This window comes from Myotis yumanensis, unplaced genomic scaffold, assembly GCF_028538775.1.
Source record: "Myotis yumanensis isolate MYYU_CA2020_CCGP unplaced genomic scaffold, mMyoYum1.0.hap1 SCAF_14, whole genome shotgun sequence".
Classification (NCBI taxonomy): Eukaryota; Metazoa; Chordata; class Mammalia; order Chiroptera; family Vespertilionidae; genus Myotis; species Myotis yumanensis.
This window is the reverse complement of record NW_027223765.1, coordinates 12,418,284-12,430,830: the sequence shown is the minus strand read 5'-3', so window position 1 is coordinate 12,430,830 and position 12,547 is coordinate 12,418,284. Positions and strand designations below refer to the sequence as shown.

The following is a 12,547-nucleotide window of genomic DNA, read 5'->3' as shown; positions in this document are numbered from 1 at the left end:
AGGGTCGGCAGGCCGCCCATTGAGTTCTGATATACAGTATGAAGAGATGCCTCACTCTTTCATTTGTTGGAACGAAGTGGGATTTCTGAGAAAGCTCCATATCTGAGAGTTGGAAATGATTACTTCTCATCACCATCATTTTCTTATTAGAGGGAATAAATAAACCATGTCTGATGAATGGTCCGGGGGAACGCAGGCTTCTTAAAGAGGCATTCGACTCCCATGCTTTTGTCGGCCGTGTCCCCAAACGTCGACCTTTGTTTTTCGGGTCGTATCTTATTACTAGTTAGTTGGCATTTTTCTTTGCCTGAGATCCCGCTGGCCTGGGTGTGGGGGTTCCCTGACTCCTTGCCAGATCCGGCTGTAATTAGTGCTCCTTTAAGACCACAGCTGTTAAGAGCTGTGTTGCACTTGTGGGAAGAGGGATGGGCGAACTCCCAGGGACTGGGGCTGCGTTTCAGGCTTTAGCTGGGCCCCGAGACAGTTCCTGATTGTCTGGTTTGGCAGCTGAATTGATCCTTTGCAGTTGGTGGGTTTATCCCGGTTTGTCCCTTGTGATTCCAGAACAGGTTGGGCCCTTCCTCCACAGGTCACATCACTTAAGATTGGAATGCGGCTTTGCTACCACCCAGTTCTTTTCTCGGCTGGACCAGTTTCTACTGGTTTGCCTAGGCGTCTTGTCCCACCCTTCGTTGAGTTTGGTTTCTGTTTCCCACACCCTTCTTTTTTTTTTTTTTTTTTTTTTTAAAAAGGGGGACTTTAAAAAACTGCTAAGTGTGCTTAATCTTGTTGCCCTACTATCCCCAACCTACCTACGCCCTACCTAGGACCCTAGGTCCCTGCTAAGTCTGATTCTCTCCAGTTTGCATTTTTCTCTGGGGTGGGGCGAGGAAGGGTAAGACCCACCCTGTTAACTGCCCCCTTCGTGGAACCGCCACGGGGGGGGGGGGGGTTCCTCCGGTGACTCCCAGGGAGGGTGACAGGTGACTCTTTTTTAAAAGCTAGTCTCCGAGTCTGACTCAGTGACTGTGGCTGGCGGTGTCCCTTTGGCATTTGTGGGTGGGGGGTGGTGGGGGGGTGGAATTAGGTTTCCTATTGTTGGAGTAGAGGAATGTGATAATTTTAAACTAATTGCCTAACAAACCATTGGCTTGAAAAGGGTTTTAAAAAAGAAATCCGTCTTGATAAGACCAAGGCCTTTCCTTTTTGCTCCCAGCTGTTGCCCTAGAGATTTGCTTGGAGCCCCCTCTGCTCTTGCTCATTTTGCCTTTTACTCAACAGAGGAAACTTGTTGAAAAGGCTCTGCTGATTTCCTTGGGAAAGAGGAGGTGCTGTCAGGAGTGTGTCTGTTCTCTATGTTGAATGCGCTCCTCGATGGGGGCAGTTTGGAGGAGTGCTGGGGCTGGGCCACAAATCCCCAGGCTTCACAGGCGCACACGGCCCGTGCCCCAGCCCCCTGCTGAGGAGTGGGCACTTAGTGGCCTTGAGAATTCACAGAGGCCATCGCCAGCTTCCTTGATTGGTCCCCTTCCCCGTTTAAATAAGTCCTGCCTGTGAACAAGATTTCTACAGCAATAAATACTTGGTTAACCTCTTGATTTGCAGGCAGTGCTTGGGAAGGTAACCTGCTCTTAAAATTGTCAACGGATGTGACAGTGTATGTAAACTTGGGCCACCTGGAAGGCCAGAACGGGACCCTTCTTGCCCAAGGCAGAGGGCAACTGCTAACATGGAAGATCCGCTGCTTGAGAGTGGAACTTGCTGGGGTGGGGAGAGAAAAGAAAATTTTTATTGTGTTACACCGTGTTTTTTGGAGAGAGAAAATACGGCTAGAAATGTTTTTAAAGCATTTGGGGGGGGGGGGGTGCCCTGCTGGTGTGGCTAGGCGGCTGCGCATGGATCTATGAACCAGGAGGTCACTGTTTGATTCCCGGTCAGGGCATATGTTCAGGTTTTGGGCTTGATTCCCAGTGGGGGGTGGGCTGCGGGGGAGGTAGCTGATCCATGATGTCTCTCATCATTGATGTTTCTATCTCTCTCTCTCCCCCTTCCTCTCTGAAATTAATAAAAAGATATTTAAAACATTTTTTTTGCTATTCTTCTTATCAGTGTCTTTTATTTCTGCTTCCTTCTCAAGACAGTTTTCCCCAGGTGTGAGTGCCTTCCCTTGCTTAAATCCACCTGTGCACATCATCGTCCCCACACAGGCAATTGAAACCCCTTTTGCTTCTTTCGAGAGTGAAAAGGTTTCAGGTGCACAATGTTGCCCACTGTTTAAGAGGTGAGTGAGGACTGAGTTACACGGCCACCTACAGAGTCTCGCCATATTTTTTTTTTTTCTTCAAGCAGCCTCCCAGCACCACCGACGCTTGTCCAGAACAGAACAGAACAGATTAAACCTATGCCTTGCTTTCGTGACCTCAGAGGCAACAGGAAAACTATGTATCTGTGTCAAAAATCTATCTTTTCGGGTACTGTTTAAAAATCTATAATTTCCGTGGGCGGTGAGCTCAGTGTTGGAACAAATCTCAATTTTATTTGCTGCTGGAAGCTGCATGGGCCCCTCATTAGTACATCAGAGGTCAGATGCATGCAGGGGCGGCAGCTGGGACACTAATGATTTCATACGGCTTTGTATGACCGCCGGCCGCCCGCAGTGCTGTAAATCGGACTCAGGGCTCTAATTTTTTTCCCCCCCAAAACCTCCAGGGAGTTGGTCCGAGACCTGCCTCTTGTGAGATAGAACTTAAGATAATATTTACAGTGGAGGGCAAAGGAGAAATACTACCTAATGGGAGCATTGTGGGAAGAATGGTAGCAACCTATTTGAAGTAAATTACATCTGGCCATTGAAGTAGCTCATTTATGGGCTCAACGAGTATTTATTAGGTCTTTAGCTAGGAAGAGTGCCGTGCCAAGGCTAGGCTCCAAACTTCACCCCATCAACAGTAGGTCATCCCCTCCCTCCCCCCCTTTCTACAATTTTTAAAAAAATCCTCACCTGAAGGTACGTTTTTAAATTGATTTTGAGAGAGAGAGAGAGAGAGAGAGAGAGAGAGAGAGAGAAACTGGCATTGATTCCTGTGTGGGCCTTCACTAGGGATTGAACCTGTAATCTGGGTATGTGCCCTGACTGGGAATCGAACCCGCAATCTTTTGGTGTATGGCACAACACTCCAACCAACTGAGCTTACCCGGCCAGGGCTCCCTCACCCTTTTTTAAAGATACAATTAAAAAAGAAATTACAAAAAAAAATAGATTGTAAATTTGCAATTTGAGTCTTGACAGTTATCTATAAATCTGTGTACCCATCAAGATATTAGGACATTTCCATCACTCCAGAACAGTTCCTTTGAGTGCCCTCCAGTCACTCCTGTTTTTACCTGCAACTTCTCTGCTCCCCGCCCCCCCCCCCCCCCCCGGCCCCACCTCTGATTAGTTTTGCCTTCATATAAATGGAATTAAGCAGTCTGTTATTTTTTTTTTTATTCTGGCTTTTCCCACCAAGCATATGCCTTTGAGATTTTTCTGCATGATTTCACCAGTCCGTGAATTCATTTTCGTTGCTGAAAAATAGTTTTTTGTGTGTGTGGGTATACCAGCCTGCTTTTCTGGTGTGGAAATTTTTAATTTCAAAACTGGAAGAATGTTTTAAACACCCAGTTTTATTTAAGGAAATAAGTTCATTTGCTAAAAAGTAACGTTCGGTAGGCAGTAATCCAAAACACCATTCTGGCATGTTCCACGTGCCACTCAATGGGGTCGTAACTGGGATCAGTTGCAGGAAACCCCGAGTGCATGTGTGTCTCTTGGCCACTGTGGGCCAGTGTTAGCGCCTTCAAGAGATGTGAGTGGGCCCTGGCCGGTTTGGCTCGGTGGTTGGAGCGTTGGACAGCCCTCGGAAAGATCTCAGTTCCCATTCCCAGTCGGTGGCACTGCAGGAGGCAACCAGTCCCTCTCACATCGGTGCTTCTCTCTCTGTGTGTCCCCTCCCTAACACTCTCTTAAAAAATCAATGGAAAAATATCCTCAGGTGAGGATTAACAACAACATCAACAAAAAATGTGAGTGAGACTCCAGGCTGTGGGCGGCAAACCCTGCTGGCCTTGGTGGGCAAGGGCCATGCTGGGCCTCGGGCTGCATATGGTGGGGCAGAGATAAGAGGCTCCAGCCTGAAGATCAGAATCACTGGAGTGAGGGAGCTGCTGCAGACTGGCTTCCCCAGAGGCAGGCACTGGGGGCCTGGATAGTGAACTTGTTTGTCAGCAGCGGTGAAAGGCAGGGAAGGAAGCAGATGCGGGCCCAACAAGGCGCTCTCAGTGCCAGTAAAATGGAATGCGCTAGACGCGTAGCTCTGCATGACACGGTATTTATACTTTAAAAATTAGATGTTTCTTCTTACGGCTTCACAGAGGCTCTGTCTTCTGCCCAAATCCCCCTGCCCCTCTCCACCTCCACCTCTGCCCTTTGCTCACTTGGTGGGTTTCTCTTGTCCAGTTAAACTAACTGCAGCTCCTTGAGTAGGGTCCAGCCTGCAACCAGTTTACATGTCCTTGACCGGAATCGAGCCCAGGACCCTTCAGTCTGTGGGCTGACGCTCTGTCCACTGAGCAAAACCGGCTAGGGCACCACCAGGTACTCTTGATTCTTTCTGTTGCTTGGTGAGGCCTGGTAACGAATTTTACTGAGCTAGCTGGCCAGGCAGGTAGTCATATGTGCCCTTGGGATCGGATGTGCTTCGAAATGTCTGATTCTAGAAGTTTTGAGGCACATCTGTACATGCATCTATTGGTAACAACACCACAAAATAGTGAGTATTAGCGTTGCTTCAGAGAGCTCACTGTCAGTGGTAAAAATCATAAAATCATTTTCAGGTTTTGCTGTCCAATAGCTTACAGTCTTCAGGTTGGGGACAGTCGTCTCCTTAGTCTCTGCAGCAGCCACGACTGAGGATGCAAAACCACCAGGCCTGCCTTTCTGCCGCCCCTCTTCCGAGCGGTTCCTTTGCGCCCCCCCCCCCCCCCCCCCAGTCCCATCATTGGCCGTCTCGCCTGGCGTCCCCCTGCTGGCTTTTTGTGTACTTTGGGTCTTGTTGGGAACAGGAACAGGCACTTGCTAACCTGTGTTCCCATGGAGGGAGGTTGAGCTGGCTTGAAGTTATTAAATTCGAGAATCCTTACTAACCACACTCGACAAGTAGATGTTTCCCCCGACACATCAAGTGACGTAGCAGTGGGAAATCTTGCCAAGTTGAAAATTTTGGGTTGTATAAAGAACAGGGGATAGTCCCTGCAGCATTGCTTGTGATTTCTTTTTCAAAAAAAAAAAAAAAATTGGGACTTGCTCCTGTCCATAGGTACTAATGAGCAATTAAATAAATTATGGTTACATTCACAGATGACATATCATGCAGCCATTCTTAAGGCAGGCAGCTTGACCCAGGACACTTTCCAAGTTTAATATGGTTAAGTGAAGGGGAAAAAAAGTCAACTGTTTGTCTTCTAAAAATTCGAATGTGTAGAATATAGCATATTTTGGATGATTATGTAAATTGGGAGATTTAAAACTATTGGCACTTATGTGTCTTTGTGCGTTAAAAACACAGGGAGTTCCCTATCTAAATTTTTTCAGGCACTCCCCTTCCCCACACAAGAAATAATTTGTCCTCAGCCCAGCTCTGCTATTTTGAGCTGGTGGTGATTGTGCTGGGGAAAGGATCCAGATTTATTTCCCCCCCCCTCTTTCCACGGGTAATGGGGGGGGGGCACAGCAGCAGCACGCGGCCAGGGAGACAGGAGGAGCCCCTGCCTCGGGTGTGGACTCGGTATTCAGTGTACGTCCCATAAATCAAGTAAAGCTTGGTTTTGATGTTATTGAATAGACTTAGCTTTGTGGCTGGACTTCACTCCTTGAACTTGGCTTTACCCACTTTTAAAGAGGGGAGCCTGCCCAGTGGCACACACTGATAAGGCTTCTGGTTGTCACCAGTCATTCTTCATTCACTCCGTTTCTATCGTGGGAAACTTCAGAAGAAGCCCTTTTGGGTGGGTGGGGACCTCTTTCTGTCTAAGCTGGAGTTTGTGGGAGGCCAGATGTCGTCCCCAGTCATTTTAAGCGACGATAGGGGGAAAAAAATCTCAGAGGTAACTTTAACAGTGGTCCATATATTGTATTTCACTTGTGGGGTATTTTGCCTACGACTCCGTCCTTTGCGCTTGCATTCTTCACTGATGGGGGCAGTTGTGTTTAAAAAACTAGAAGCTCGTTCTTACAGACGTGCCGTGTGGATGAATTCCTTCTTGGATCACAGGTATTAGAAAAAGTGGGTTGTGTAAAGCGCACGCGTGCACGCACACACACAGTCTTATTCGTTAACAAAGCACTTTATTTAAGCTCTGGCTAAGGTAAACCTGCCTACTTGGTATTTTTATTTATTTATTTTTTCTTTAACCTCCCCCTTCCTCTCCTGCAGGGCCCACATTCCTAGGTCTTTGTCTCTGCCTGGTATTTTAGAAATTTTGGGAGAGGAAGGCAGTGGGTGGGGCCTCCTGGAAGCTGGGGGCAGGGAAGAGGGTGGTCACTTGCCAGGTCAGAGGTCGAGCCTGCTCCATTCAGCTGGGGCAGCCAGATTGTCGCCATGCAGGGGCGGGAGGAGGTGGGGGTGGGGGCGTGTCTGTGCATCTGCCCGGGAAGCCCCAAACAGGCAGCCCCAGGCCCTGGAATTCCTCCCACCAGAGGCCTGCCCCCCCCCCCCACCCCCCCGCCCCCTTTCCTGGAGCCATAGTTCATGGCCTCTGCTACATATCTGGCCTTGGACCCTCCACACAGCCCTTTCTTTGGAAGACGTGGGTTTCCCAGTTTGCTCTGTTAAAATATCTTGCAGCTGATTCAGAGAATTGCATCCATGTACACATCCTTACCTATGGATCGTGTTTCACGGGCTCTGAAATGGTGGGTTTTTGACCTTAGAAATTTCAAGCAGATGAGATGCGGAGCTTCTAAACGGAGTGCGAAATCTTCCCCAAAGTTCTACTCCCAACTTTTTATTAGACAGTTTATATAATTGATCACATTTTCAGTATTTGGGACAATATGTGTTGTTGTTTTTAAAGTCAGTGATTTGTTAATTACAAGCACCATGCGGCTATGGTTCTACGCACCCACAGCTTTTTCTGACCAACTGGCTGGGTGCTCCCCACGCCCAGCCCCAGCGTGGCCTAGAGCTGCATCCATCTCGTGTGAAATGATGCCAGGTGGGATTGCATCCAGGGACCCGGGACCCCCTTTGTCCATTTTGGGGGTTCCAGCCTGCACATCTGAGGGGCCTGGTGCCAGGGGCTTCGGGCATCCCGCTCCTTCCACCCTCTGACCAGGATTTCTTTTCTTCGACACCTCTCACTCGTCGGATTCACCAGGTTCCAATTTTCACAAACCTCTAAAACCCAGAGAAATCCCCTTAATTCCTGGCAGTTGCACAACTGGCACCTGAGCCTGGCTTCCTGCTTTGGCCCAGAGTTATTATTTCCAAGCCTCTTGATTTCTGAGGTTGAAACCCTAGAGACAGGGTTCTTGGGGTTTCTGGGGTAGAAGAGGTCTCCTGAGGTACCTGGTCAGACTGGCTAGCTTGTCCCATGACCAGGTAGAGCCAGGCTCAGGTGAACAGCCTAAGGTTCTTTGTCACTCAACTAACTGCCTGTGCAGATAGATGAGCTGTCTCCCACGCAGCTGGTCAGTCCACACAGCTATTGGACAACAGGCTGGTCCTGAGAAGAGGTAGAGAAGATTGCTTAACTGTGTGGGCAGGAGACAGAAGGCTGGCCAGCATGCCTCATTCTAATTTAAAAGGAACCTTCTGATGGGAGGTTTTTTACACTTGCCATTAGCATCGGGGTGATTCCTTTCTTCCCATGACAAATGGAGGGAGCAAAGGGGAAGCAAAGTGGCCGAAACCTGTGGGCGAATTGCTTTAGCATCACATCATTAAAAAGAAAAAAAAAGAAAAAAAAGACCCCGGCAATTTCCCCCAAATGCATCCAGTGTCGCGTCTTGTGGTTAGTATTTAAGGTGAGATAGAGAATTTTGGGTTTGCCAGATTAGAAAGATGAGTTCATCTCCACATGGCGGACCTGCTTTTGAGAGTGATTGGTCTCGAGGAAGGCCAATTGCCAACACTTGGTTTTCAGTCTACCATGGCTCCTGAATGGCATCTTGCTGGATGGCAAAAATGGTAGAAGTCTATGAACCTGACCACGTTCTCCCTCCTGTAATATAGACTCCATAAAACATGCCACGTCAGAGCCATTTCTTAAAAGTAGGAACGGAATTTCCTAAATCTTTGCCTCCAACCCAGAGGGGAGCAGGCCTGTTGACTGGGCTGAGCCGCTTGGGAGATCCTTTCCTAGTGGGTATGCTTCATGCCAAGACTTGATGGGTTAATGCACGGATCTGGAAAAGGAGAGAAACAGCATTCTCACTGTTTACCTCAGGGCTCCCACTAACCCTTTCTCCCTCCTTATCTCTGTCTCCCTGTCTCCGCTTCTCAGCCTGGATGGGCTCTGGAACCCCTTTGACCTCCAGGAGACCTAGCAAGGTGCTGTGGGCTCTGCATGTGGAGGCCAGTACCAGGCGCGGGTTGGAAGCAACTCTTTAGGAGTCTCCGGTCACACACAGTAGTACAGTGTACAGATGGCGTGTTGTACTATTGTGCACCCGAACCTGTGTAATTTTGGTAACCCGTGTCACTGCAATGAATTCAATTAAAAAAAAAAAAAGAGTTAGTCTTAGGTTGGCCTCCTTGCTCTGCCCTTGCTAGCTGTGTGGACTTAAGCACCTCACAACCTCTTGTCTTCACCTGGAGATGAAGTGCATGGTGCACTGTGTATGTGAGAGAACCCCCTTGGACACCACTCGCCTGCCTCCTGTTGCCTGTTGGCTGGCTTTGCCTCACACCCAAGTGTACCAGAGGCAAATTTAAGCCCTGCTCTTGAAAGCAATCCAGCAAACATTTACGGAGAGTGGTGCTAAGTGCCCTGCTCTGTGGAGGGATACGAGACTGGCCCAGTTTCTGAGCCAAAGAGCTGTCGCTCTTGAGAGCTCCTCATTTATCAGCAGGTGGAGGTGGTGCCAGCCCTTCCTCTCCCTCCCTCCCAGCGTGCTGGGCCCCAGGGAAATAACAGAACATCGGCTCTCTCAGCATGGGCTGCCTCCCCGGGTCAACTCCTTGGGACAGCTTGGCAGGAAGAAGAAAGACAAGAAGCTGGCTGACCTTACCCCACTAGCTTTTTGCCTTCCTTCCAGGAGCTTAAGCCCTTAGCTTGCTTGAGTGCCTGGGGAACCGTGCTCTGCATGTTGTGCTAACCTCCGTGACGGGGAGGGTGGCCAGCAACCTGTGGTGTGAGGCTGATGGATATTGACCTAACCTTGCTTCACATGCCCAGGGGCAGCGAGAGAAAATTTCTGGTGTGTGCTTTCTTTTGGGCTACCAATCTCAGATCAGGAAAACATCGTCTTCGAATATTTCTGGGTAATTAAATCTAAGATCCAGGGAAATATTATTGCCTGTGAAGTGTCTCAGTTATGTTTCTGAATGAAACTGGAGTGGAATGATGGTTGTCTTTCTTTTGACCGGGCGGGGTGGGGAGAAGAGCAAGTTGGGCTCACAGTTGACTACACTGCTCCCTGCCCTTGTAGGGTGTGTGCGAGGTTATTGGGAGGGGAGAGGCTGGGAGCCTGGGAGCCAGAGCCCCTGTTGCTGTCCTTTCTGTCCCCAGGCCTGCGGCTCTCATTCATGCCTGTCCCCTCTCTGGTCTCCAGGTGCTGCACCTGTACTGTGACACTTGCTCGGTGCCCATCTGTCGTGAGTGTACAATGGGCCGGCACGGGGGCCACAGCTTCATCTACCTCCAGGAGGCACTGCAGGACTCCCGGGCACTCACCATCCAGCTGCTGGCTGACGCCCAGCAGGGCCGCCAGGCGATCCAGGTCAGTCCTTCCTTCCCCACCCTTCACCTACTTCCTTGTGCATAAAACCTTTCCCACTACCTTTCAGATGGCGTGTGTAGATTACTGGGCAGACGCCAGTGTGTGGGGGCCTTGGTGGAACAATGACCCAAATGAGCTCATGTGATATCCATGCAGCAATAATCCCTGGGGCTGGGGCACGGGGGTGGGGACCACCTTGAAGTCTTGTGCAGATTAGGATGTGGCCAAAGTTAATGGCTGGTCTAGGCTTGTTCCATACACTTACCTGGGCCCCTATCACCTCATCTGTCTGTTTCCCATCCAGCCCCTCCCCAATTCCAGGTGGACTACACAGAAGGCCTGGGAGCTTGATGCTTTTCAGATAGAGACCTTTGCTATTCAGATTTATTTATTTATAGGTGAGAAAGAAGCGAGTATGGGCACTTTCCCATAAGGTTCAGAGTCTCAAAACTTCTTCCCTGGGTGATCAAGTCACATCCCGGTCATTTAGACTCTTGTTTCTGTTTAATTTCTATCTCTTTGGGGTTGGGGAAACACGTAACTTTGGGGCACAGTACCGTTCTCTCACGCAGCCAGGTAATATTGTGTGCCTGAACTGATTATGAATCTCCTTGCCTGATCCAGGTTTTAGGAACATGGAAATACCATGAGATGTGTTAGCCTTTGTTTTGTAGGCTAAGCTGGAAAAATCAACACTGCTAATCCTTGAGCAGAAATTTAATAGGAAACTATTGTTAGTTAGAGTATTTGAATAAGTGAATTGTTAAAAAAGCATCTTTTAGCCCTAATCGGTTTGGCTCAGTGGATAGAGCATTGGCCTATAGACTGAAGGGTCCCAGGTTCGATTCCGGTTAAGGGCATGTACCTTGGTTGTGGGCACATCCCCAGTAGAGGGGGGGTGTTCAGGAGGCAGCTGATCGATGTTTCTCTCTCATCGATGTTTCTGACTCTCTATCCCTCTCCCTTCCTGTCTGTAAAAAATCAATTTTTTTTTTTAAGTATCTTTTAGGAAAGTGGTTGAAGAACTGACCATGTGCTCTAGGGAAAATGGTTTAAGGATGGTTTAGATTTTAACACTTGGATTGCGGGAAACGAGTTAAGTCGGCTCGCGTGAATTGCGCGTACTCCGAGGGAGCCGTCTTAACTCGGTTCATATAGATTTGCGGTGGAGTGCGGGAAACGTGTAAACTCGGGCCGATTGTAACTGCGTATTACCAAATATTTGTTTGTTTGCCGTTCACAAAGATACCTACCTGCGTATGCGAACCGTTTCATACCCATTGGGGTAATAGGTATCATAAAAATCCCTTGTAAGTAGAGAACTCTTTATGGCGCTGGTCGAGTACAGTACCGTTAGGGTACCAATGTATTGTTTTTTCATTTTATAATCGATATCCCTGGATATCTCACCATGCAAAGAGAATAGTTATTGAGAAATACTTCTTGTGTCCGGACGTCTTTAGTTTTGAGTTTTGTGAATATTATTACGTGTTTAAATATTTAAATATATTGTGATAAAGACATTCATATAGAATTTTTTAACCAAATAAAATAAAATCGTTCCGCAAAGTGTTCGCATAATAATTATTTTTTTATATCAGATATCTATCGGAGTACCGCTATTTTCAGTTAGTATTATTTTTATTTGCTTTAACCTAGAATGTCGCAGCATTCAGACTATAGTGATGATGAGTTTTGTGCAGACAAGTTGTCCAATTATTCTTGTGATAGCGATCTTGAAAATGCGAGTACAAGTGATGAAGATTCTAGTGATGATGAAGTAATGGTGCGTCCCAGGACATTGAGGCGACGAAGAATTTCGAGCTCCAGCTCTGACTCAGAGTCAGATATAGAAGGCGGGAGAGAAGAATGGTCGCATGTTGATAATCCACCGGTCTTAGAAGATTTTTTAGGGCATCAAGGATTAAACACAGATGCTGTTATAAATAATATAGAAGATGCCGTGAAATTATTTATCGGAGATGATTTTTTTGAATTTCTTGTAGAGGAGTCAAACAGGTATTATAATCAAAATAGGAATAATTTCAAACTTTCCCAAAAAAGCCTAAAGTGGAAAGATATAACCCCTCAAGAGATGAAGAAGTTTTTAGGGTTAATTGTTCTCATGGGACAGGTGCGCGAAGATAGAAGAGATGACTATTGGACCACGGAGCCATGGACGGAGACGCCATATTTTGGTAAAACGATGACGAGAGACAGGTTCCGACAGATATGGAAAGCTTGGCACTTCAATAATAATGCGGATATCGTAAATGAATCAGATAGACTTTGCAAAGTGAGACCAGTACTAGATTATTTTGTGCCTAAATTTATAAATATTTACAAACCTCATCAGCAATTATCACTAGATGAAGGGATCGTACCTTGGAGGGGAAGATTATTCTTTAGGGTATATAATGCTGGCAAGATCGTTAAATATGGAATATTGGTTCGTTTGTTGTGCGAAAGTGATACAGGATATATCTGTAACATGGAAATTTATTGCGGCGAAGGAAAGCGATTATTGGAAACGATACAAACAGTAGTGTCTCCATACACTGATTC

At 47.5% G+C, this 12,547-nt stretch overlaps 1 protein-coding gene across 1 annotated transcript in view; it reads left to right on the top strand.

The window, feature by feature from the left end:
- TRIM71 (tripartite motif containing 71) overlaps nt 1–12,547 on the top strand; it is a 61,603-nt gene that overhangs the window by 33,964 nt on the left and 15,092 nt on the right. Inside the window, exon 2 of the mRNA XM_070391727.1 lies at nt 9,815–9,982. Coding sequence (XP_070247828.1) covers nt 9,815–9,982 — 168 coding nt within the window. The remainder of the gene's footprint in view (nt 1–9,814; nt 9,983–12,547) is intronic.